This window comes from Stegodyphus dumicola, chromosome 10, assembly GCF_044657685.1.
Source record: "Stegodyphus dumicola isolate Sdum_Otavi_A_Nest chromosome 10, ASM4465768v1".
Classification (NCBI taxonomy): domain Eukaryota; kingdom Metazoa; phylum Arthropoda; class Arachnida; order Araneae; family Eresidae; genus Stegodyphus; species Stegodyphus dumicola.
In genome coordinates this window covers 72,180,770-72,208,769 of record NC_140777.1, presented here as the reverse complement: position 1 = coordinate 72,208,769, position 28,000 = coordinate 72,180,770, and the positions used below count along the sequence as shown (strand labels likewise).

The window sequence follows — 28,000 nt, the reverse complement described above, 5'->3', positions numbered from 1 at the left end:
GACTGCTGACTGTTTTCTCTTGAAAATATGATATTTATTTCTTATTTCATTGTAATTTTTTATATTATGTTTTAATTATATATAATTTTAATATAAAAAGTTTTGCATGATTTTTTTAGGAAGGAAAGTTTTTAACTTCTTTTATACCATTTGAATCCTTAAGATTTTGCAAAGGGAAGTTGAAAGTTGATTATTTTATTTATTAGGATAATTAATATTTGTATTAAGGGATATTGCTTATTTCATTGTAATTTTTTTATATATAATCCATTTTTAATGAAATTTCTTTTTTTTCTTTAAATAAAGTTGTTCTGCAGAGTAAAATTCTGTGCAGTTTTTAAATTTAATGTTTGGCATTCTTTTAGGCATTTTTCTGGTACATTTAAAAGCCACATGAAGGTTGGTCTTGTAGTGGCTAGTCATTTCATAAAAAATATGTTAGTATTTCAAATCTTCATATCGGTCATTAATATCTCCTGAACATTATATTCTCCCTTCCTGTTCATAACATTAATGGGAAAAGACTAATCTCTTTCATTCAAATCAGTTGCCTTATAAACAGAATCATCTTCCTCAAAAATCAGAATTTGCTAGACAGTAGCAAAATTTTTATCATTTCAGTTGTATAACATTCCATTCATATTTGTTAAAACATCACAACTGTTTAACCTTTTCCAGGGATCTGGGACATATATATCCCGCACTTTCACTATTTTAAATGTGTCTCAAGAAATTTTAGTAAACTATGGAGATTTAAAATTTACTCCTTAATACGGATTAGAAAGTGCAAGACCCTGTCGATTTGTTTTATTATTCCTTGCAAATTTTCAGAATGCTTACAACTATCATTCTTTTATTATATATAGAGATATATTATTAATTTACTTTTTATAGTTTCTTGTAGTTGTCATTATTATTATTTCTTCAAAAATATATGCAAGTGATTTCTGACTTCAGTGCATCCGTTTAAATGCACTTACGTAAAATTCTAAAATAAATAATTTTGTAGTGCACACATCATTTTAAATATGCAGTTGAATGTTCAGTGGAGAACTTTAAAAGAACTCTGGACGGCTATTATACAATTGATTTAATAAATAACTGAATATCATTGTATAGGTCCATACTTTTTTAAGGAAACATTAAAGGAAATATTACACACAATTTCAATTTAGTACTGAAATCCCAACAATATGTTTTAAATTTCTAATGCACAGAAAAACATATTTTAAATAATTAAAAACAAAAGTATAATACTTAAAAAAACTATAAATAATATTTATCATAACATTATATAGTCACGCTCAGTAACTCAGATTTGGATATCTTTTTAAAATAAAATTATTCATGTATTTTTTGTACAGCTATCAATAAATATGTTATTACATAATACAACAGAAATGGCACTGACAATTACAGCTCTGATTTTTAATCAATGTAGTATAATGCATAGTTAAGTATGAATGCAAAACAGAAATAAATTCTATTGAAAAACGCCAATTTGAATTTAATGTCTCCATACTTAGTGGAAAATATACACTAACAGAATGTAGACATTAGAAAATTCCAATCATTCAGCTCCTTATTGTCCTATAGATGAGAACTATAAAATAAATTTTCTTAACAATGATCTCTTATTTAATGTTTATATTAAAGTGCAGCAGCTCCTGAAATGATTTCAATCAACTCCTTAGTGATAACAGCTTGTCTTGTACGGTTAAATGTCATTGTCAACTTGTCAATCATCTCTCCTGTAATAAGACAAATAGATATTCACATCAATTATTTATAAGAAAGACATCAAAGTAACTAGAAAGATGGAACACAGAATTAATTTTAATAACATCCGAAATTACTTAATAATAATAAAAGTTAACATAGTAATACAGATAAATATTTATTTGTGATAGGAAAGAGTTGACAAATATGACAAAAATTTTCTTGTGCAACATTAGAAACCACAAAATGGGAAGGCAATATATAAGTAAAAGGGCCAAACTGCAGCACACTTTTTTTCCTTTAAATAAAACTTTTATACATATATTTACTCTTCTTAGAATGGTTAGAAAGAATGTCAAAAATAGGAAAAGAAAACATTATACAATGTAACGGAATAGAAGAATTTTTACTGTTCTGTTATCGGGAGCAGATTTAGAAATTTATATATATATGTGCATAAATGCGTGTGGATACACACATATATACATGCCTACATAATACATTTCTGAATCGGGTCCCATAACAGAAGAGTATATAAGAAATCCACCATAAAATCTAAAACAGCCAGAATCCTCCATGAATGAAAGTATTTGAATAATTCTGTTGATTAACAGTGTAGTATAAGCAAGACAACATAATTTTTATATTTGAAGGAACTCTAATAATTCTGCTCTACAACTCCCAGCAACATTAGAACTGACTGTGAACAATGCATAAATATTGTTACAGAATGTCCAGGTGTGGTAAGATAGCTTCCCCGCAAAACAGGTTTAGCGTTGCCATAATAATGGCAAAGGAAGGCAGGATAGCCATATTTGGCAAAAACTTGCCCAATTGGCGACATGCCATAGACAGATGGCGAACCTTCTGGAATGAATTCTTACTGGTTTAGCCCAGAATGTTCTCAAACACAAGCCAAAAGCTATATAAACCCTGCTGGTGCGTGGAAAGTCAGTCAGTTAGTGAGAGTCCATCGAGTTGATAGTCAGTCAGTGAGTGAACTGAAAGAGTCTCTTAGTGTATCGTCCTCTTAGAGTGTGCTGAGACCTGGGAACGACTGACCCAAGGAGTCGTGAGCTGCACTCTAGTGTATCGTCGAGTGCATTGCGAGTTGTAGCGTTGAGAGTTTCGAGAATGACTGAGCTGAGTCGGGAGCTGTACTCTGGTGCTTTGCTGTGAAGCTGTCTCTACCGTTGTAGCCTGGAGGCTGAGTCACTGATTGTTTCAGAGTGATTACAGTAGTTCTTTGATGACTATAAACATGTTATTGGAGCTGTCCTGAGAATACTGGCCAATAAAGTGTGTTTTTGATACTTCATTGAGTACTGTTGTCGTTATTCACTCCAAATCCGCACGAACCCCGTATGAACGTAAAGGAAGAAAAATAACGTAACAATATAATTGTACATAAATGAAGCATTATTCTCAACACAAATATTATTTTGAGACTATTTCAATGGATATCCCAACTAAGCAAATATCAAATAATGTCTCCTTTGGAAATTTGTCAGGTCTTTCACTTTGCCTTATCTTTGATTTCTAACAAAGGCGGCTCGTAATAAGCACTGTGGAACAGCAGCACCCCCTATTTCCACTTATTATTATTTTTAATATTTAATATAGTGTGCCCTTTAGTCTTTAATTCTTTCTTTATACTTTTACAATACATAATCCTTATTGTCAGTAGCCATCCCCCACTTTGTGAAAGTCTTTATTTGGAACTGCACGCTTCACAGTTCCAGCGACGTGGTGTTTGGCTGTTCTGCGCATGCGCACACAGAAAGCAGCATGCGAGCCGGGTAGAGAGTGGAGCACTGTCGCTCTTGCAGTGCCGGAAATTATGGCATGTTGTTGAAAAACATGACTTCTTTTTACTCCGTGCGTGTGGTATTCCTCCACAAGGTGGAACTTCATCATACGGATCATAAACAGAGTTCATGAAAATTTTCAACTTTTAAAAAATTGCTTTACTGAAATTCAGTCAACATCAAATGCAGATCAAACTATTGCAAAAGCAACAGGAATTTTAAAATATCTAAATGATGATAATTTCAAGTTTTGGTAAGTTTTTTTATCCAGATACCTCATGATGAAATAATATATACGACTAAATGCAATCCAGAGAAATTAGTGTGTTTAAAGTTAATGAATATATAACAAATTTCAAAACTGCTATTTTAGAATTAAGAAACTCAAACTACTGTGATAAATTTTCAAAGACACTGATGGCAGAAGCTAAGGAAATATGTGACTTTATACTATGTATTGATATAATGCACAGATATTCTTCCACTAAACACTTAGCAGCTGCTAAATTGTTTAACAATAAATGCTTAATTTTAGGAATGAACATTCTACAGAAGAAATAGTACTGGCCACTGAAGCATATCCAATGATTGACAAAGAAAAGCTTGAACCTGAACTAAAAGTATTATATTGTAGGTCTGATATCTATGAATACTAAATTAATTGAGCTACTGAAATTTATCTTCGAAAATAATCTAGAGGATGTTCTTAGTGAAATTACGAAACTGATAAAAATTCTCTTGAGAGTTCCCATGACTACATCAGAAGCAGAAAGCTGCTTTTCAACATTTAAAAGAATGAAAACTTTTCTAAGAAACACTAGGAACTCAGAAAAACTAAATGTGCTTGCATTGCTTTCGATAAAGAAAAATTTCCTTAGTTGTCATCCAGAGATCAAGAAGAAAATTATTAATCTTTTTGCACAAATTAAAAGAAGAATGGATTTCATTTTTAAATGAACAGACAAAGAATAGACAACTGTAGCAATTTTGGTTAAAGTAATTAAGAAATGTTTAATTTTTTCCTTGTAATATTTCATGAAGTTTCAAAATAAATTTTCTTTTTATACATGCTTGTTTACTTTTACACAATTTTAAAACAAAGGTTACATTTTTTTTTTTTGGAACAGTACCCCCACTAATTTTAGCCACGAACCGCCACTGATTTCTAAAATCAACATTCAAAATTTTATATAAATGCATTTAATAATTTATGCCATATAGGCTTTGAGAATTAATTATAACAAATACAAAGCAATTACAAAATAAATAAATAAATAAAAAGTGGACATTCATGGCATCCATAAGTAAGATCTAAGTTAACTCATAAAAACGTATTCTGCTGATAATTATGTGTTCAGAACTATACATACTACATTTTTTTTATTTATTTCTCTTACAAAATCATTAGGTTTGTTATTTTCACATTCTAAGGATGTAACTACATTTCTTCTTATTTCTCTCACATGAAAAATCATATTTTGTGTTTGTTATTTACACAGTTAACACATTCTAAGGCTGTCCACAATGTCATTCTGTTAATTAAATTGCAAGGTACTTAATGAGGTTTGCATATTATCTTATTAACCATTCATTAAGGTTTGAATCTAGCTAAGGCAACGATCAAAACAGAAACTTAAATTCAATGTCTGCAGAACCACTTGTGCATAATGAAGGGCTGTGGCACCTGGATAAGTGAAAATACACATTCATAAAAGGCTACACTTCTGCAGTGCATATGTTGCTGCTGGTGACACAAATTTCTCTTGTATTAATTGTTCTAGCTTATTTCAATAAAACATACCACACCCCAAGAAAACATTCAAAACATTTTGCTCATGAGTAGTTTCATGTACTGTCCTCCACAAATAAACAAAATAAGTCCATCCTCAATAAATGAAGTTATTTCCATTTCAGAGTCACGTTGATAGATTGAGATAAGAATATTTTATTATCAATTACATCTTTTAATATCACGAACTGTGACTATCTGACAATTTCCTATTTGATAGCAATGCAAAAATTTGAAGCACATTCAACACATATTCATTTATATCCCTTTTAGTTACTAAGATACTGGATTGTATACATTTAAGAATATTTGGAAAAAACTGATAACAAAATGTGCAATAAATGATTCTTTTAAGTTATCATGAATTTTCTATGTGGATTCACTAACACAATTACACTTACTGCACAGAAAAATAAAAAGGATTCTGCTTAGCAATTCAGTTTGTCAAAAGCAGTAACACCCTGCTCACAGAAACCATATTCTACAAAATGTGCTGATAATTTTCTCATAAAATTATTTGTACATAATTACAAACACATTTGGAAATAAAGACCAAATTTCTACACTTTTCATGTTTGCATCAATTTAGGACAATAATAGGTACTTTTTCCGTTTTGCTGGCACAAACGATAAAAGTCGCTAAGAACAGTACAACTGATGCCAAACAGAATATCTTCGCTGGTAACCTTTTACGCCTCATTTTCAAAACAAGTCACAGCCATTTCTTATCAGATCAATTGTCTTTCAATACTGGCATACAATTACATAGAATTTTTACAAGATAGCTAAATTCTATGCCCCAAGATGATTCGTGGTAATTAAGTCAATTAGAATGCAATCAAACCACTCACCCAAAGGCAAAAATATAGAAAAGGCAAAATCAAGGGTTAAAGTCATCAATTCTAATGAGAATACACTAGCGATGTACTACATCGTATGTGTTATCAATTTTGTGCCCTAAGGCCATTCGCGGTAATTAAGTCATTTAGGATGCAATCACACTGCACTCCCGAAGGTGGAAATATAGAAAAGGCAAAAGTCAAGGGTTAAATCCATCTATTCTAATGGGAATGCACTTGCCAAGTAAAGCACTGTGGTTTTACATAATAAGTAAGCTATTTGTACGAATTGAAATAATTCTTGCATTTAAACTTGTATTCCAAATTAAGATTTAACTTGAAATTAATGTAGATAATTAATTACTGAGAGAATTAGATTTTTGTAGCATAGTTAAGTGCAATGAGATCACTTGGGGACACGTGATCTCATCTCACGTAATCAGGATGTTGAGCCATGAAAGCATAGTAAATTCTTAAATTAATGTCTTTTTACAAATTTATTGTCTTTTTTCAAAATTTTGAACCATATTAAAATGTTTATACCTTCAAAATAAAAAATTCTTAGACCTAACATTTGTTAGCATTTTTTATGTGTATACTGTTGCCAACAAAGTCTACTTGGCGAGGTTTGCGCCGGCGAAACGGAAAAGTACCCTTTTTTTTGCCAATTTCTAAAATCTCATTATAAAATCAAAAGTATAGTTAAAGATTTATCATACTAGCAATTTTATAGAATAAAGCACATACCTGCATTCTTGCTTGCACTGTCCATAGCAGTCATTCTGGAACTTTGCTCACTACACGCATTTTCTTTCATGGCATAAAATATCATACTAGCTAAAGAATATTCTTGGTAACATTTAATTACGTCTGCATCCAGACTATCATATATGCTGATTTTTTCAGCACTGCTGATAGCTTCTGCACTGAAAACTGGAATTTCTGTAGTACTGTAAGAGACAACCGACCTACCAAAATAAAACAAAATATGCTATTCTGCATTTTTTTACATCTATCTTTAGTAAAATTTGGGAAAAAGAGAAAATTTAATTGGAAGAGAAACAATGTAAAATTTCACATGACAATAAAAAGTAAACTTATTGGTGCATTATTTTAAATAAAATGCTATTTAATGACAATCAAATATAGGTCCCTGTTTTTTGAGATAATCTTCAAATCGAAAGATTTTATATTTGAAATCAGTGTCAAGTTGCTTTTTCACTTAACTTTAAAGAGAAAAAAAAAAAAAAAAAATAATTTTTTAAAAATGAAATGTTATGTATTAGTGAGAAAAATATAAACTACAATAAAATCTCTAGTAACCAACACCCAATCAACCAGTAATATCAAAATAACCGTATATGGCAGAAGTCCTCATTGCAGTGAGTGGCAGCATTCATCTTTGCTGCTCAATATGCATATGTGCACACTACAGCACCAATATAAAAACCTGGAAGTTTTTTGCTGAGACTTACTACACAATTTCCACCCCCTTTTTTTTTTACCTGTTTGTTTCCGATGTCTGATGTTGGCTTGTGTGTGTTAATTTAGCCTGAATAAACACACCTACCAAATTTTGTTCAGCTAGCATAACTCATTTTTGGTGTTTGAATTTTTGTTTCCCCATCCAGTATATACTGTCATGTTTTTTTTTTATTATCAAAAACAAACTTTTATTTATTAATGCTGCTATCTGCACAATGCAAAGATCTTTAAGCTGCATTAACACTCTCCCACATTCTCATGACAAATTTCAAAGAAAGGAAATTAGATTTACACTCTTGTGATTTCTCAATTTTAACAATATTCTGTTCAACAAACATGCCAAATAAGTGAGGGATATCAGGAAATTGAATACATGATCAACAAAGTAAAATTCTTCACCACTTAAGGACTTTGCAAATTATAACTAATTTATTATATTTTCACTTTCAGCCACCATATGGTACTACTAAAATATTTTGAAGAACACTCTTGGATTTTTAAAAGGATTTGCTGTCTCAACTGACACTGTTATCACTTCATTCCCAAAGCATTCATGCGAACATCATGGAATAATATTTTACTCACTAACTACATGAATATTTAATAGCTAATTATTTCTTTAACTGATAAAAGAACAGCCAATAATTACTCATCTTGAAAACTTTTTTCAGGAGACATAAAAGATATTCAATAGAAAGCAAAGTGGCTAACCATTTGTTTCAAGTGATAATAAATGGATAGTACGTAGATCAAAATCACGTTTTCTTCAGGCAAATTGCTTGAAAACTTCTTATTCAAAAAGCTGTTGAGAAACTCAAACTACATTAATATGTTATACCACTGCAAAATAAAAATCATGTAATCTGCAGAAACAGCAGCTTCATGTTTGATTTAGTGGACCGAGTTTGAGTTACTGAACTTCATAATGCTTGACCCTATGTCATGATAATTCAAGCTGCTTATCATCCAAATGTTTGCATTTATTCCACAAAATCTTAATAACTCAGAAAAATTTATAATAGTATAAAAGTTGGTATAATAATGCATTGTACTTAAATGTCAAATGATTGGTTCAAAGTTAAATACACATATAACCAGTTTCCTAAATGGAAAAAAATCAGTAGACACTAACAAGACCAACTCACTTGAATTTATTAAATACAATAAGACCCCTTTCAAACTGGAAACCACAATTGATGATGTAATCAGCAATAGTAGTTGCATCCTCAAATACTGGGGGTTTCTTACCATAATCAGAGAAAACAGCAATGATATTTTGTGGAAAGTGCCTATAAAATAAATTACAAATCAAGTTACAAGTTACACAAAGTGCATTAACATAATAAAAAAAATGAAACATATATAAAAAATAATCTAAAAAATTATTCACAATGTAGTACCTTTGAAGCATGGCCCGAGATTTGTCACCAATACATAAAACCTTCATATCAGAATTATCAGCCACTGAAGCAAGCATTCCTCTGATTTTTTTAGAGACATTTGAGTGAACAGCTCCACAAAGGCCTCTATCAGAAGTTAAAGCAACTATCAATGTACCAGGTTTTTTATCATCTCCCTTGACTTCAGCCTTTTCATAAAAAGCTGAAATAAAATTAAAATTATATTTCAATGAATTCCTATACTGAAAAAGTAAATTCATTGCAAAGCTCAGATGGAAAAATATGCATAACTAGCATCTTCAAAGCAATATGAATTACAAATTTCAAGACTATATATAAATTAATTAAAAAATACTTTCAACTTTAAAAACACACAATTTTTTAAAATTTACTTATATTAAATTTTCTATTTATCTACAGGTTTAAACACAAAGTGTTTTAATGGCAAAGTATAGAGAAGCATAAGTAAAATCTTGCAGCAATGAGACAAGCAAGAATAATGGCACGCACATAACACATCGTTCAATAAGTTCCGAGACTAACTAAGAAAACAACATTCATTTCACAAAATTCACGTTTATTCATCAACATAATCACCATCAAGAGCTATGCAATCATTCCAATGCTTTTCTAACTTTTCTATACCATGCTTGTAAAACAATTTGTCTTTGTCCGCAAAATATGCTTCAGTGGCAGCGATGACTTCCTCATTCGAGCCAAATCTTTTTCCCTGGAGCATCTTTTTCAGATCAGCAAACAGCCAGTAGTCGCTAGGGGCTAGATCTGGGGAGTATGGTAGGTGGGGAAGCAGAGTGAAGCCCAACTTGTTCAATGTAACCAGTGTTTGCATTGACTTGTGGCACGGGGCGTTGTCTTGATGGAAGATGACTTTTTTCTTCATGTGCGGGCGTTTTTTTGCGATTTCTTTCTTCAGATGCACCAGTAACTCACTGTAATAGGTGCTATTGGTAGATTTTCACTTTTCAAGGTATTTGATGCAAATTATACCTTGTGCATAAAAAAACACTGATGCCATGACTTTGCCAGCTGACTGTTGCGTTTTTTGGATGCTTCGGACGGATTTCACCGGCTGCACGCCACTCAGCTGACTGCCACTTCGACTCTGGTGTGAAATAATGGTTCCATGTTTCATCCATTGTCACATACTGATGCAAGAAATCCTGTTTATTGCAAGTAAACAAGTAAACAATGACAAACGGCTCTGTGAATCGTCAACTCGTTGCTACTTTTGTTTCATTGTGAGCACACATGGCACCCATTTGGAAAACACTTTTTTCATGCCCAACTTTTCATGTAAAATCATATTTGTATCCGTGCGACGGTGCTTGAAATCAGCATACCAATGACAAATGGTTGTTTTCGATGGAGCAGAGTCTGGATAACATTTTTCAAGCCATTGCTGAGCTTGGATTGTATTTTTTCCCATTAAATAGCAATGTTTGATCAATACTCGAAATTTGTTTTTCTCCATTTCATCCCCATGCACAAGTAGTGTCACTTTCACCACAGTAGCTTCGATGGTTCCGGTCCGAATGCCATGAAAATCAGACATGTGTTATTTGAAGGTTAGTTATTTCAAGCAACGAAATCAGGTTGATATTACTACACCATCTGTCGGTTAGTCCCGGGACTTATTGAACATTGTGTTAACTGCTTAAAACTGATGAGAGTAGGACAGGATAATAATAGTAGGGGGAGTAAAAAAAAAAAAATTTGTATAGAATTAAAAAATAAATATCCTTTCTGCTCTAGCTACAAAAGACACAGCAGCTTGATTATTGTTAATTGGGATCAATATTTAATTTTTGAAAAATTGATACTATTTAAAAACAGATACTGAACCCTATTTAAAAACTAATTCAGTCACCTGGAGTACTAAAATGAGAAGATACCTTGAAGAAAATAGCAGCTTATTTATTTTCACTTGGCTAAGATTGGAGAAGAGTGGGAGGGCAGTAGTATAGGAAACTGTACATTCTGAATCTGTAGGGCAAAATTCTCTATATCACCCTCTTAAAGTTTCCCATGATGTTTTTTAGATATAAATTACAAACATCTATTAATTTTCCAGATAGAAATTATTCAAATCAAAGTTATCTAAATTTTCTTATTTATACTGAAGTGGCTGAGTACATATATTTTGTAATCAAATACAGATTTTAAAGCAACATATTTAACAATATACCACATAGGGAAAAATCATGGCAAAAACATTAGAAGCTGAAAATATCATAAATCAAAAGAGTATTAGCTACACCTATGAACACAGGTTGCCTATTTTAATGTGCTCAAAAGAAACAATTTTTTAACATTTAGTGAGACAAAATCATTTAGTTGAAAGCCAATTTTGTAATATAATATTGAATACTTCATTTAATTCATTGAATAAAGGGTACTGTTCTGTTATTGGGACCGGATTCAGTAGAACGTATGTATGTATGTAAGTGCATATATTTGTATATGTATACACACATATACATTTGTACTTACATATTTACATGCATACATGAACACATACACGCATACATCCATATATTTCTGAACCCGTTCCCTCGATAACAGAACAGTACTAAATAAAGCACTCAAATTGGAGAGGAGCATCTGGTAATTATAATTAACGTACACAGTTGGAAGAGTTTTGTGTCTAAAGAATGTATAGAACACATTAAAAAATGTGTAGAATGTGCTAAAAAATGTATAGAATACATTAAAAAATGTGTTGAATATGCTAAAGAATGTATGGAATATCTGTGACAACTCTGTGTCTAAAGAATGTAAAGAGAATATGGATTTTAGAGCTGCTGTTACTTTTTTTTTATCAGGATTCATGTTACTTTCATGCTTCAGCTATTAATTTAGATTCACAGCATGGCATATGCATGTTTATCATGTTTTGAGCAACAAAACTGTTGATGTACTACATACAAAACTGTTGATGTACTACATACAAAACATATTTACCCATCAGTTAAAAATAAAAAGATAAATTAATTCTAATTTATATAGCAAAAAATGAAATGTAAACAAAAGAAAATCTTTTCAAGTCACTTACATTGTGCACCTTCACCAAAAGGACGAGCTTGCTTTAGTTCTCTTTCTGCACGAGCATATTTTGCGGCAGACACCATCTTCATACTTTGGGTGATCTTCTGAATATTCTTTACTGATTTGAGCCTCATACGAACTAGAAATTAAGCAGATAATTAACAAACAAACAAAAAAAAAAAAAGCTTTCATTTGATCAACAATCAAAGTCTGATGCCAACTCAGGTGGCATCCAGAGCATTGCTCCCTTATTATCATGTGGGCAATAGAAACTATATTTTAGACCCATGTTGTATTGAAAGCAAATGGGCATACTAATGAAAAAAACTTAATAAATAATAAAAAATTACATATATTTCTATTTCAAAAGAAACTTAAAAACCATTTTTATGAACACTGAACTATACAGTTACATGAGTTACACGGAATTAACAGCCGGGAAGTACAGAATAATAATATACAAATAGTTCATGTGTAAAAAGTGAAAAATAAAGAATTACAGAAATAATATTAGTCAATTAAAATGACATCATATCTATACACATGTACAGTTTATAAATACGTTTTCCAGCCATTTCCACAGATTTTGAACAATATTTGGCTGTTACATTTTTCTATAAAACTTTAAGCACATACACTGGGATGAAAACTATTCTAGCAGAAAAGAATTTTGAACAGGCAAGTACTTACATTATCCAGTGACTCTATAAAGATAGCCTTATTCACTAATTATTTAGTAATTAAGATACTATCCAGTCATTTACTAGACTGTGTAAATGAAAAATGTTTCAGTGCCTATTTCTTATCAGACATTTTCGGTGCTAATTTATTGGTTTATAGATGGATTCTACCCTGCACTCAATATCTTTAAATGCACAGTATAATGTGCCTCGATACATAACATTTTTCAAAAAATTCTGCATACAGTAAAATAAGTACTTGAAATATATGAATTTTTTAATAAAAAAGGCACTCTAAAAATCACAGAAAAATTGCAGGAAAAATATAACATGATAAAATTTGACACTACAGTACAAAGTCCGTAATATGGACTCATCTGGACATCAGCGATTCCGGATTAGGGGTTTTTCCGTATTATAGATCATCAATTTAAATCTGGTAAGATGGCATACAGAAATTATAAATTAAAAATATGAAACCGTAATTTATGAAATAAAGAGCAATTATGACCTAAAGGGTATCAAAATTTACAAAAAAAAAAAAAAAAAGCTTAATATTTATTTGTTTACTTTATTAAACATTTCTTTCAATGTAAGTTGTTCAAGTTGCTTCGTTTTTTGTGCTAATAATTTCTCTACAAACATTCTATAAACAGGCAAAACCTCTCTGTCACTTTCTTCACTATCGGAAGCAGTATTTTCTGGATCTAGAAACATACTACAGATTTTGCCATCCATTGATTGATGATTGGAGCATTGTCGTCGCAATGAAAAACTTTTGTTATAGCATCTTCATTTATTACCGCTTCTCCACATTTCTTTACAAAATCCAATAATTGGAAAATTTCACCTTTAGTTTGGGATATCCAAAAACCTTCAAATCGCGGTTATCATCTTCATTGTTCTCACCATAAAATATGGTAGCTGGCCATAAATTATGCCAAGCATTTTTTAACGTATCTAGAGACACATCCTCCCAACGCGCATGTGTAAAGCATACAAAAAAAAAGTTTGTGGCTTTGAGGTCCGGATTATAGATCATTCTGGATAATGGACATCCAGATTATGGACTTTGTACTGCATTGCATTAACCTTAATAAGAATCACCAGGAAAGTGCTATGTGACGAAAATAGACAATCCAGAATTTTAAGAAAATGTATTTATCTGGCAACCTACTAATTGTTGCATGTGCATTATGCAACACTTAATGCTGTTATTTATTCCATTGCAGTGGTATTAATTTGCGTGGTTTTGAAATTTGAGGCAGTATGTTGATATTAATTTTTTTTTTTTTTCCCTTGTCATGAATTGTAATGGCACTGTGTGCGGGCATTTTTCAGAAATAACGTGTATTGCCTGCTAGTAGTAAGCGCAGGAGTGTGCACTGCATGAATTTAACTCTAAAATTTTTTACAGTTAAAACAGGCCGATGTATACATGGAAAGCATGCGGTGTAGTTGAAGTTTATAATGGTGCTCAAAGGAAGGCAAATGTTATAACAACCCTTCTTGCTTTGGCAGAATGCCCCTTTTCTGACAGCACGGAAGGCATCTGATAAGATCTGAATGCTGTAGGCATATTATTTTTGGCACATCAAATTGTTTATAAGAATGTTTTCATCTCAGAGTATAGTTTGAGGATTGCATATATTGTATATAACTGCAGAGAAAGATTCAATTTTTAAATCACTAGATTACTATTCACCACAGAGCAACAATGAAAATTCTGCAATTCTCTGATCAGATCTCAATGCATGTAAATGACTATGCAAATAGAAAGTTGAGTGTTTCATTATACATTTTGTGTTTTTAATTCAGTTAATTTGTCACTGTTTTATGAAATTTTGAATGTTTTAATTATGGATTTTTCTTATATTTTTAATTTTGTCAATTCATTCCTGTTTTATGTAATTTTCAGCATAATGCCTTTTTTTTTTATTTATTTTTTATTTTTTTATTTTTAATGGCTACTGTTTTTAATGTGTTAAGTGGTGAAAAAGTAGTTGCCAACGAGTGATGGTTTTGCAAATAATTGAAACTACTTTATATAATTGTGAACTTTCATATAATGCGAGAAAAAATTTACATAATTGTGCTAATTTACAGAAAATTAATTATTTTCGATTTAAATACTAAAACAACTTAATTTGACAATTACAGAACGTCTTTTTCATTTTAAATCAAGTCACTGTGCTATTTTTATGATATTTAACTTGAATATTTAGCTGTCATGTGTTTCACAAATGCTTAAGTATTTTGCTCTCAAGTGTTTCACAAATACTTAAATATTTAGCTCTCATGTGTTTCACAAATGCATTTGTGAAACAGTACACATAAAAATTGGAAGTTAACAATAATCCACCAAAATGCATATATGTTAACTACCAATTTCCCTCAAGCAGATAAGTTTATTCTGAAATCTGCATAAATAAGGATTACATAAAAATAGCAACTTTTGATACACTTTTCCCAATATTATTTAAGTATAAATTTTATTCAGTATCAAAAACTAACCTATACACTTAAACGATAAAATTACTACTTACTATCCTTTAAGGTAGCCATTCCACGGAACTGGGTACTGTAATGATAAAAATTTTTTAATTAGATATGGCACAAAACTGGGTAGTCATGAAGTATGCAATCTACCACTTTTAGTCACTTAGTTATTCCTTAGATGGTGCCACTAAAATGCTATTTTTAAATATAAAAATAAATACAAAAAACAAAAAAATATATATATTTAAAAAAAGAAAATCTGAAAGCTTTCAGATTTTAAATTACGTTCAAAGGGGCATGTTTTTAACATTTTGTGTGTTACCTTTGTTTATTAAATATCAAGTTCTTCACGCTTAAATCATAAAATTCACTTCAACAGCAATATCGCAAAATATTTTTAAATTGAGCATATCTTTAGAATTTCCGATACGCAGTCTCATGCGCTGGAGATAAAAATGTTTTTTTTTTGTACAACATTGCCATCGTTCGCTCCAAAATCCTTGAATTTGTTAATTAAAAATTTGTTAAAGTTTTACAAAATATGAAACTGATAATAAAATAGATTCCAAATTTCAAATTTGGGGTTTCTAATGCCCATATATGCAGTAGAATTACGTCATTTAAAATTGGATGGCTCTAGGTACCATTGTTTTATCACAATGCGAGAAACATACATACATTTATGCAAGATTCTTTATTGCTTAATTTCTTCAAATATTATACAGGGCGATAGTATTTGGTGGAAACAATTTGAAAAGTGATACAGCCTTTTAGAAAGTTTTCAACGCAAAATCGCAAAACAAAAACAATAGTCCTTCAGGGACAAAGCACTTTTAGATTAATAATTAAGACACAAGAACACGCCGAACAAATAGTAATTCAGAAGTCAAAAAACAAAAATCAGCGTTATATTTTCAAAATTTTCACAGAGCTAGTTTCGACGGTTTTACCGAACCACCATACTCAGCTGCAAAACTGCAAATGAACAAGATAGGAAATAATGATTAGATAAGATAAGAAAGCCTGGACAAGAATAAGCAAGTGGCGCCATCTGTTGATGAAACCAGAACTAAAGCATAATTTCTTTAAAGGCTGAAGGCAAAGTTGGATTGGAATTAGGATTGTTAACTAGAACAGAAAGATTTTTTTTGAATGTGAAAATAAGAAAAAAATTATTTATTTTATAAGCTGATTTATAGGATTCCTTGCCAGTGTGGTTTAATTTTTAATTGTGGCCAAACTAAGAGAGCCTTAAAATTTTGGGTCAAGGAACATGAGGCATATGTTAGAAAAAAGGAAACACAGAAGTCTTCTTCTGTTGCTCAACATTGTTGGTTCAAAAATCACACTTTCAATTTTTCTGCTGCCAAAATTATTCAAAAAACATCTTCCATTGGAGAACTGGATTTTCTAGAGGCATTTCACATACAAAAAAATCTTTCTGTTCTAGTTAACGATCCTAATTCCAATCCAACTTTGCCTTCGGCCTTTAAAGAAATTATGTTTTAGTTCTGGTTTCATCAAGAGATGGCACTTTTTTATTCTTGTCCAGGCTTTCTTATCTAATCATTATTTCCTATCTTGTTCATTTGCGTTTTTGCAACTGAGGATGGTGGTTCGGTAAAACTATCGAAACTAGTCCTGTGAAAATTTTGAAAATATAACTGAGTTTTGTTGTTTGACTTCTGAATTAATCTACTGAATGTTTAATTTCATTAAGTTCCTTCCAAATTTTATAAAACAAATAGAATGGCCCTTAAAAGAGCCATTTTATGAGTCATTCATCCATATACATCACATATGTCACACAGCATGGTAAAAAAATGGTCAAAACTTTTCTTAGCAAATCTCCACCATGCTTCTACAATGTAACATGAAAGCATTTGTGTGGTACTCTGCATGTTGCATAGAATCTTTAGTTTCAGATTCAGTTGTTTAAATATTAGTACTGTCTACAGGATTGACAAAGCTCTTGTCTTTCATGTTACCTTGTCAATCCTGCAAATTATACTAATGGTACTAAAAGAAAAGATTAAAACAACCAGTTTTAGTATCACCATCTAAAAATAAATAAAAAAAGAGTAGAATGCATACTACATCATTACCCAAAACTGGTTATTTAGAGTAATGTTTCTTAGCCTGTGAAACTCCAAGAGGAACTCTTGAAATGATATTCATGTTTCTAACAATCTCTATATAAAAATTATTATGTAGCTTTTCTCTTACAAATTTTATGTTTAGAAAGAACTGACCCTTTTTGAGACCCATACAAAGGTTTTAAATCACATGAAAAAGTAACTTACATCTGTAAGTACACCTCCCCCCTTAAAAATAAGCCTAATCAACCAATAATTTATAGCATAGACAACTATATAGATCAAAAAGACATAATGACTATAGCAATAAATTATTAAATAATTTATTGATGATTCTGGGGGGGGGGAAGAAAAAGAAAAAAAAGATCTCTCCTAAATCTTGAAATGGATTCATTCACAGGGTGGCTGTTTCTGTCTTAATTTACTTGTAGATTTTGGGTGCATGGGCTCTTACTGACAAAGCAATAGTTGTTAAAGCTTGAAGAAAATGGGGATATCTAATACTCTTGATGAAGTTCACTAAGAAGGTAGACAGGACAGTGACAAAGACAATAACAACTTTCAAGCTGTAGCAGATTACACAAACAGTAGTGCTAGCAATATAAATGATTTGAGATCTAGGGTGTAGCAGTGGGGAACAATAATGAAGATACCTTTAAACCTTTACAAACTTTAATTACCTGTCATATTTGTATTAAGATATGAAGTGGCATCTGTGAAACTCTGTAGAGTTTCTATTTTCTTAATACACTCTGATTACTTAATGTGAATATACACTAAAACTCAAATTACTTGAATTCAGGTTAAACAAAATTTTTGACGGAATGTTTGTCAGAACTTAGAATTTGGAGGTAAGTCAAAGTAAACATCAAACCAAACTATTCAAAAATGATACTAATTTGAAGTTGAATTTTTATTTTTTTATTTTATTTATTTATTTATTTTTAAAAGTGTATCCGTTCAGTTTTGGCTTGCTGAAAATTTGACTATTTGGATTGATTCTTGTGTGAAAATCCTAGGCATCCTATTCCTTTCCTTTTTACATATCGTAATGTATCGTATCATAAGTGAAAATCCTAGGCATGTTATACACATATCATAATGCACAGTTGCATGTTAAGTATGTAATAAAATAAATGAAGTTTTCAGAGTTTATCAGTTTTGGTCGTCATGTCCCATTTTTTAGTAAAGATATACGAAATATAAATTATTATATTAAGTCTCTTTCAAAGAATGTTTCAAACAAATGGTTTTTTTTTTCTCATACTATTACAAATAATTAAAATTATACGCTTTTTAATGCCAGTTAATGGCCTTAAAAATTGTCAAAATCGTATGATGTAGCAACTCCATAACCAACATTAAGATCAAATCGTAATCGTGGAAGCGAATAAACAATGGATTCTTTAAACCAGAAAAGTTTGGAAGAATTTTTATTCCTTATCATTTGATGAACATGTTTTAACTATTTATGCTCTGGATTTTACGCTTAATTTGGAGCTAAAATGTCTAGAAAGTAAAAAGTGGCTTCCCACAGAAGAACATGCAGAAGTAGTTTTCTTGTTCAGTTACAAAGTTCCACTGTACAAGTCCTGTAATTGTAATTTTTTGCAGCAATTCCACTTTTTCTTTGATAGACATCGAAATATGCTTTCGCTTTGTAGATCCTTTGGCAGCTCCAGAATTGGAAACTCTTTTTGACAGAATCGAAAGTTCAAGCTTAATTTTTATAAAACTGCTCTAACAGTCTGCAAAAAATAATAAGCTGGATCCAATTAGAAGATTAAGGAACAGCACAATCTGCAACATTAACTGAAATGCCTTAGAATCGGTAAAGATAAATTTAGCCTAGCTTATACCGCCCGTTATACATTAAACACATTACACGCATGCATAAAGCATTAAAAAAAAAATTAAAAAAAAATAAAAATTGTGGCTTTGAAGTCCGGATTACGGACTTTGTACAGTATATTTAATTTTTCTTTTAAATTTAATCTGCCCATTACTGATTAACAAGCTAGGTGATTTAAAAGTAATAAGCACAGCTCTTTATTCCTTTTATTAAATCATCAGCTGGAACTGCAAAATTACACAAGCTACATTTATTGCAAGCATTATATATATTTTTTCTTCTTTAGCCTAACTATTTTAACAGCTAGATGTGACAATGGCTAGTTATTTGAAAAGTGAAACAGCCAACAAAATTGATTCAACACAAAAATGAAGTTCAAGAATAATGGCTCTTCTGGGCTAAAAAATGTATGGCAACACTTAATATTGTATCGGGAATTCTAAACATATGTTGCTTTTAAAACTTTTGTGGTTTTGTTGCAGAATTTTATGTGGTGTAAGTACGAAGAGTAGTTCTTAATAATAAAATTAAAAATTCAAAAACATTTGTGTTAGCAAATGCGAATCCAAGAGCAGACAGATAAACTGTAAACTTAACAATTTGAATATGTTGTCAAATAATATTGGTTCAGTAAAACTGCAATATGCAAATTAGTGGTGTTGTAATCGAAATATGTTATCTGCGAGGAGCATAAAATAGCATGCCTCAGAGCAAGCCTGTAAATTTTGTTGTGGTAAGATATCTGGGGTAGTCAATTTGTACCAATGACCTCCAGGTATCATTTGCCCGAAGAATGCAATGGTGAGTTACTGGAAGACTAGAGGTACGACTAAGTGGCCAGATGGCTAAATGTGAGTTCTTTTGTGGTTCACACACTTTTACAACAATTTCTAACCATAGCTTCGGCATCCAGGGGGTTCAGCCAAGGATGGCCAACCCCTATAAGGAGGTCTGTACACAAGGCGACCAGCCATTTGCATGCCGCTCACATGATGTCATAGAAGAGAAAGTTTGAAGAGGGCACATCAACCTGTTCTCTTTACAGATGAGTTCAGGTTTTGCCTACAAAGCGATAGTAGGCATTACTTGATTTGGAGAGAACCTGAAACCCATTATCATCCATCAAACATCCATGAAAGATATATATATGGGGGAGGCAGTGTCTGTGTTTGGCATGATACCTCTTTGGGTGGACGTACAGACCTCCATGTCTTTCCACATGGAACCATGAATGCTCAGGTGTATAGCTATGACATCCTTGATGTTCACGCGCACCTTAAGACAGGCAATAGGTGATAATTTCCTGCTACAGGACGATAACGCTCATCAAACAATTCAGTGCATGCAGTGACCAACTGAATCACCAGACTTGAACCCTTTCGAGCAGATTTGGGATGTTTTAGGAAGACATATAGCCGTTCTCAATCCTCTTCAGACCCATGCCATGCTTGCAATCGGTTTGCTAGAGCAATGGCTCTCGCTTCCTGTGGAACTTATAGACTTCATAAGTGACAGCATGTGACATTGTTGTATATGTTGTATTGCTTCTAAGGGAGATCATACTCCATATTGAAGATAATTTTCCTATACCAAACTGACACACTCAATTTGTTCATTTTATACATATGGTGTTGGTGTATTTAATTATGGCAAAGCACACAAGGGCTATCTGCCTAAGGGAAGGGATATCTTCATGGAGGACTTTCTAAGGGAAACTGGCTCGTATACACATTACACATGGGGAAAACCACGAAAACGCCCATGCAGCCAGCGCGTTCGTGCGATTCGAACCTCAGACCGAACTACCAGTGTTCAGCAACTTTACCACTCGGCCGCTGGTCGGCTTTTATACATATGCTTACCTTGTAATATGGCAATATGTCCTAATATGTGTTGCATACTGTGGGTCAGTTTCTTTAACGTCTACATGTAACATTTTGAGTAATAATCATTTTTGTGATTTTCCTTTAATTAATGCAAACCAATGTATATTTTTATTTAGATTTATATTACTTTTAATGTGTTTTATTAGTTAAGCTTCAAAAAGAATAAACAATTTTGATAAATACTTAAATTTGAACAAAAGTATAGATAGTCTATATTTTAAGGTGCCCCTTGGATTATCGCCAAGTTGTTGATTCATTTATGGTAACTTGAGTAGTTGAATTTTATGGAAACTCTATTATGATGTGATTGGTTGCGTGATTGCGGTGAACTGGACTGTTGGGAAAACATTTGTAAGGGTTGATTTCTACGTTCGATGTCGGTTAGGAAGTATGTTGCATATTTTTCGCTTTACATTGTAAAATGGCTGCCGGTGGTAAACTGGATGTTTGATGGTAGTGCAAGTTTTTTTTTTTTTTGAAGTGGTTGAGAACAGAAGAAAAGCAACTTTGTTGGATGTAATTCAATGGAACATTTTACCTGGAACAATGATCATAACCAACTGCTGGAAGTTGTACGACTGTCTTCTTGATAATGGCTTCGTTCACTTCTTAATAAATCATGCAGTGATATTTAAGGGTCCGGAAACTGTGGAAACTTTCACCTTTGGTTTTAACTATGTTTTAAACAGCGTTTTACTGGGGAGGGCGTTGGATATAAACAAGAATGGCATCAAAAAATCGCCAATTCTTGCCAAGGGACACCCTGCAATACATTTTGACCCAAAAGTATCTTTTTTACACTCATAAACTAAACTAAATACTGAACAGCTAAAAAAAAAGTTGATCACATCCCCCTCCCTGAAACTATTTAATTTCCGCCTTATTGAGAACCCCTGCTCTAGGTCACCATTGTTCCTAGCAGTACTAAAGCAGATGAACTCTATATATAAATAAGTGGCTTCCTCCAAATTTAGATTATTTTAATTAGTCCAGCAAATTTTTTATCAGAATAACTTTTTTAAATATCCTATTCATGTCGCATGTGTAAACATATATATATATATATATACATACATATCTACATATGTACATACACGCATACATGAACACATACATCCATACATAGGCATGCATACTAAATACATTTTTGAATCCAGTCCTGATAACAGAAGAGTACCAAATTTTTATATAAGAGTGATTGAAAGTGCAAGCTTTATAAAGTTTGAACTTTGACCTTTTTGCACGTCATCACATTAGTTTGAAGAATAGCTCTAAGGTGAACACTGAAGTTCCAGAAACACTTTTCATTGCAAATAATATAGTATTTTATGTATGTGTATAAAGATACACATTACATACATTTCTGAATCTAGTCCTGATAACAAAAGAGTAATGAATTTCTATATAAGAGTGAGTGAAAGTGCAAGCTTTATAAATTTTGAAGAAAGAGTATTATTAAGGTATTAAAGAATTACAGCCAATCTAATACTTTATTCGGTACTATTCGGTTTCGAGGGCCGTAAAAAATCGCCAAACTATTGTTGATGCCAATGCTGCCAAAAATAATTGCGGCAAGAAAGGAAGTATAATAGTAAATAACTATTTAAGATTGATGTTTTAATTTAGATGAAAGGTTAATTTTATATACTTTTTTATTATTATAATTTTTATGAAAAAGGCTAAACATGACTGAATAGAAGCATAAGAGTAAATAACTATTTCAGATCATTATTATAATTTATATAAAAATTGCTAAACGTAACTGAATGGATGCCTGCATCGCTATTTCACTACCGACTTATCGCTAAAGCATAATTTCATCTCGTTGGTTGTTCAAACGTAATTTTCTATAATGAATGATGCCTTTTCTTTGAAAATATTCTTGGTAAAGTGCAGAATCGCTCACTTATTTGTTTGCCGCTTTTTACAAGTGTAAAAAACAATTGGATTTTTGTCAATTTTCTTTTACTTTTAAAGTGAAAATAGGTCGATGTACACGTAGATAAAGTAAAGGGCATACGCAGTGCCATTTTTGTGCAATTCTAGGATTTTTTTTTTAAGTGAAAATAAGTCGATGTGCGCATGGATACCGAGTTATGTGCAATTCTTAAAAACGCGTCAAGCAGTGGGTGATTCTGCACTTTACCCAAAATTCTATTGCCGAATTTTTGTCATGGGCAATTCCCAAATTCTTAAATCCATACGATATAAAAAAAAAAAAAGGATTTCAAATTAAATTAGTATTTCAATGGCGTCTTAAGAAATATAGAACTATATAAACTTACGCAATCTGAAATCAGCGCGTACGCTAGATTTGGCGTGCTGTTTTAAATGGGTGCGTTTGCTAGATTTGGCGCTTTTGCGCGTACATTTTTGGTGCAATTGTTTTATGGCCCTCGAAACCGAATAGTACCCTTTATTCTTATCACACTTTTATTGCTCCTCAAATTTATAGAAAAAAAAAAAAAAAAAACAAGTTCACATTATCAGATTCAACCCAATATATGATAGATACTGAATTTCAAAAAAGAAATTTCTTTGATTAGGAAGATTGGTGCTCTTCTGTTATCGGGACTGTATTTAAAAATGTAAGTATGTATGTGCGTATATATGTACATATATATATAACGTGTATATGTACATATGGTGCTACTTTGGTAGATGGGTGCATGAATTTTGGCAATTTTTTTTTTTTTTTTTTTTTTTGGCAAACGATACGACTTATAGTAAACCCATTGCTGGACAAGTTATTTATGGTAACCGATACTTTGTTGTCATTTATTTAAAAAATAATGGGTTTTATTATGCATAAATTCAGTGTTTTAAATATTATTTATGGCTTCTAAATATTAAAAATTGATTTAATTTTGCATTTTTATTTGAAGTAAAAATTTTATTGTTTATAATATTTTATATAATTTTATGTTGTGGATGATGTAATCAATGACATCACCTTGCTTTAAAAGTAATTGGTTTTATTATCTACAAATTTAATCTAATGTTTTAAACATTATTTATGCCTGTTAAATATTAAAATAAAATTTAATTTTGCATTTTTTTAAATGATTTTATTATGTATGATTATTTAAATAATTTTAATTCTATGCATGAGGTAATCAGCTCCCTGACTGGTTACAGAATATTTGTGCATTATTGCACCATTTTAAAATTTTATTATTCATCTCTTCAAATTCCTTAGATTTCATAGGGAATGGATATGTCCCTTTCAAAGATTAATATTGTTATTGGCAAGTGCCAAGAATTATTGGTATCGGAATTAAAAAATTGGCCTTCGTGACCTTATTTTGGCCAACCTGGCTTTCCTAATCAAAGATTTGGCTAATCTTTGGAATATGGTAACAGGTAGTTTGGCGACATTTTGGTAAGGCGGTAAAGGTTACTAGCTAGGACTTTAGCAGTGTACATGGATAAAGTCAAGAGTGTGCGCAATGCCATTTTTGTGCAATTCTGGGATGTTTTTTTAAGTGAAAATAGGTCGACGTGTACATGGATGATACCGTGTATGTGCAATTTTTAAAAACACGGCAAGCAGTGGGCGATTCTGCACTTTCTCCCAATTTCGCACCTAATCTTCGTCATGATTAATCACTTTTGTTCCATAAAAGTTCTAGCATAAGCGTAATTCGGCTAGCAGATTGTTGGAAATAAATGTTGAGAAAAAAAAAAAAATGCCTTTACTTCAAGAAAACAAAATGGCGTCCAAAAAAAAAATAACTAGCAGGTTGCTGTAGCAGGGTTGGTCTCCAAATGTTTGCCAAGTTACCATAACCCAAAGATTTATTTATAAATTGTTACAATGGTCAGAGGAAATTTATTTAAAATTTTTTGAGGCAACCTCGCTAATTGCTTCTTCAATGAAGTACGAGAAATTTGGATCACAGATGAAGATTGTTAAAAGAGTGGATTCTGAGGATGGCCGTATATGGTATTGTGGTCACGGTGGAAAAAATAACCACTGTAACGGTAAAAAAAGTATTAGACATTCCTCCTTTTTTACCGGCAGTAAATTTCTAATTGCTGTCATTTTAGCTTCAGTGTACGATGCGTTCTTATTTACTTATTTTAAAGTATATGAATTTAAGTAATATTTTAATTCTTTTAAATGTTGGTATGATGGTTTTTAATTCGCTATTCAGTTTAAGTAATATTTTAATCCAATTAAACGTTGGCGCAATGTATTTATAGCCTTGTTTTTATTATATTTCATTGTTATATGAAAGTAATAATTTAACCTTACTTTAGTATTTTATACTGGTAGTAAACATATTTATTTACATTTGCCTGCCATCTTAAAAAACAATATTTTCAACAAAAAATTAATCCATTACTTTTAATGATATTAATTTTTTTAAAGTTTCAAATACTTTACTATGCACAAAAATACGCAAAAACAGCATTTTTCAAGATGGCTAACGATAGTAAAAACCGCGGCAAAGTAAATCGCCAGAAATCCATGCAACCGTCCACCAAAGTAGCACCACACACATATATATACATGTGTGTGTGTACACATGCTTACATACATATATTTCTGAATCCGGTCCTAATAATGGAACAGCACTGGGAGACTAATGTAACTAGTTTCTATATTTACTGCAATGGTTAAAAATTCTTAAACAGCAACATGCATTCACTTACAAAAACCGTGGAAACATTAGAAAAAACATAAATGTTCAAAATACTTATTGAGCTGCATCCCAGATATGAAAACAAAAGACAACATCAAAAGGTATGTAATTTTTATAATTTATTAAAATTACTACAAAATGTTTCATAATATGATTATAAAATCAAGTTCAATTCAGTTTTTTATTTTTTTAACTTCTATCTGTAACAAATATTTATAACAATAATACAATACTCATGCATTATTCTGCATAGAAAATTTTTACCAAAAAGAATACACCTTTTGTTTAATTTCTATGATTAATAATTCCTCGTTTTCATTTCATTATGGTATCATCAATAAGTCAACCAGCTGAACTGAATTCTTGAAAATTGAATAAAATCAGAAGTAATTCTGAAATAATCTTATAATGTAGCCTTTCAAAGAAATACATATAGTTTAATTAAGATTAGATTTAGTTTTAGAAATTCAGCATCACACTTTTATGTTTCAGATGTGCTTTATTAATAAAAATGTCTACATTATCCATATTTTATATGAAAAAACAGAAAATATGCAACTCTTTTGGTATGCACAAAAAAGTCTACATAATATGAACTAGTCTATTTTACAGTATACTTAGTTATAATTTAATAGTATGTTAGAAATTTCTAATAATTCAAGAAATGTTATAAAATTAAACGCTAAGCTTTCAGTAAAACATTTCTACAGAAACATAACATATATATGATTCTGCTGATTAAATTTTTGATAGTCATCCAGATTATGCGGCTTAACATATTTTATTATATGAAAAAAATATCAACATTAGATTAAAATTATATATTGTAATTTCGAACCCAGATATCAATACCTTCTTCCCCCCAAAAAGGGGGATTTTATATATATCAAAATTTCTCATTCGCAGAAATATTCCCCAAACCATATAATCAGCACAGTTACACATAATCCTAAAAACAATTTCGAGAAAATTTTAATTTCTTCATTTTAGCACGATATGAGAGTAGCAGAGTGAAATCTAGATTGTATTCTTTATTAAACATCAAATCCTTCAAACATTGTTAAAATATATTTACCATGATGGTGCAAGAGTTGTAACTTTTACTACGGAACTAAACATGTTTCTATATATTTATATTGAGAATATTTAAATGTTTTTCGCACAGTTCTTTCGACCTTGTTGTCCACCGCTAACAACAAGATGTTGCCACTCTGCAAATTCAAATATTTATTGAGGCTCGGTTGGTAGTCATCTGCATTCATCCACACCCACCGCCTATCTAAAAGTGTATTAGAACAGTACGTACGAACAGTACAGCCATAATTTAACGTTCTATCGTTAAATTATTGTTAAATAATTGGTATGGTCTATCACAGTTTCTCTGTTGGTCATAATATAACTGTTTAGAGCAGAGTTTTAAGCATTTCCCCCCCCCACGTCTCCTTTTACATTTTACTTACCTTTTATCACAGCTAGAAAATCCTTCCCCCCTTTAAAAACCTGGTAATATATATATATATTATATATATATTTGTGTATAGAGTTAGATAACTTTTCAACGCGTTTTATATACAAATCGTATTTTATTCTCGAGTGCCAAGATGTAGAAACAGCATTTTACTCGGCTTCTGATAACAATCTGGAAAGAAAAGAAAAAGATAAGTGATAAGAAAAAGATAAGTAATAGAAGGTGTCGGAGGGGGAAAAAAGAGTCAGTGTCGTTACAAGATGTAGCAGCGGGTGACAGACGGCAGAGTCAATTTAGCGGGAATGAGTCAATTAAGGTTGTAATTCTTATGTGGGTAGGAAGTCACACGGGTACTGATGTTTTTCACCGGAATGCGGGGAGTGTCTGAGAGTGCTAATAAGGCTATTACTGTGGGTTTGTACTGAATGAAAGAAGTTGACCGCTAATCGTTTAATATACTCTTGAATAGGTTCTACTTGAAGGTCTCTGTGAATGTAGGTTTTTTGGAATATACCAAGGAGCATTGATAATTTCTCATAAAATTTTATTTTGCAGAATTTGTAATTGTTTAATATTGGTTTTAGTTGCATGTCCCCAGATTTGAGCTGCATAAAGTAGGGCTGGACGAAGTATGGAGCGATATAAAATTAATTTGTTTGTAGTAGATAAGTTGCTTCTTCTACCAAGAAAAGGTCGCATAGTAGCTATGGTGATTCTAAATTTTTCTGCTTCTGAGCGGAAGTGGGTTCTGAAGGTAAGTTTTT

The 28,000-nt window shown here is 31.4% G+C and overlaps 1 protein-coding gene across 1 annotated transcript; it reads right to left on the bottom strand.

Moving 5' to 3' along the window:
* Window positions 1–1,413: 1,413 nt before the first annotated feature.
* ATPsyngamma (ATP synthase, gamma subunit) lies at window positions 1,414–26,997 on the bottom strand. Its single transcript, XM_035371001.2, has 7 exons — window positions 26,844–26,997; window positions 15,333–15,367; window positions 12,114–12,245; window positions 9,041–9,242; window positions 8,786–8,929; window positions 6,903–7,123; window positions 1,414–1,751 (listed from the first exon to the last, which is right to left on the bottom strand). The coding sequence occupies exons 1-7, from the start codon at window positions 26,885–26,887 to the stop codon at window positions 1,651–1,653; spliced, it is 879 nt and encodes a 292-aa protein (XP_035226892.1). The 5' UTR covers window positions 26,888–26,997; the 3' UTR covers window positions 1,414–1,650.
* Window positions 26,998–28,000: the final 1,003 nt, after the last annotated feature.

Coding starts and splice junctions, on each gene's coding strand:
- ATPsyngamma (XM_035371001.2), bottom strand. CDS start 26,887: ATGTTTAGTTCCGTAGTAAAAGTTACAACTCTTGCACCATCATG. Junction 15,368..26,843: donor ACAACTCTTGCACCATCATG/GTAAATATATTT, acceptor TTATCATTACAG/TACCCAGTTCCGTGGAATGG. Junction 12,246..15,332: donor AATGGCTACCTTAAAGGATA/GTAAGTAGTAAT, acceptor CTTAATTTCTAG/TTCGTATGAGGCTCAAATCA.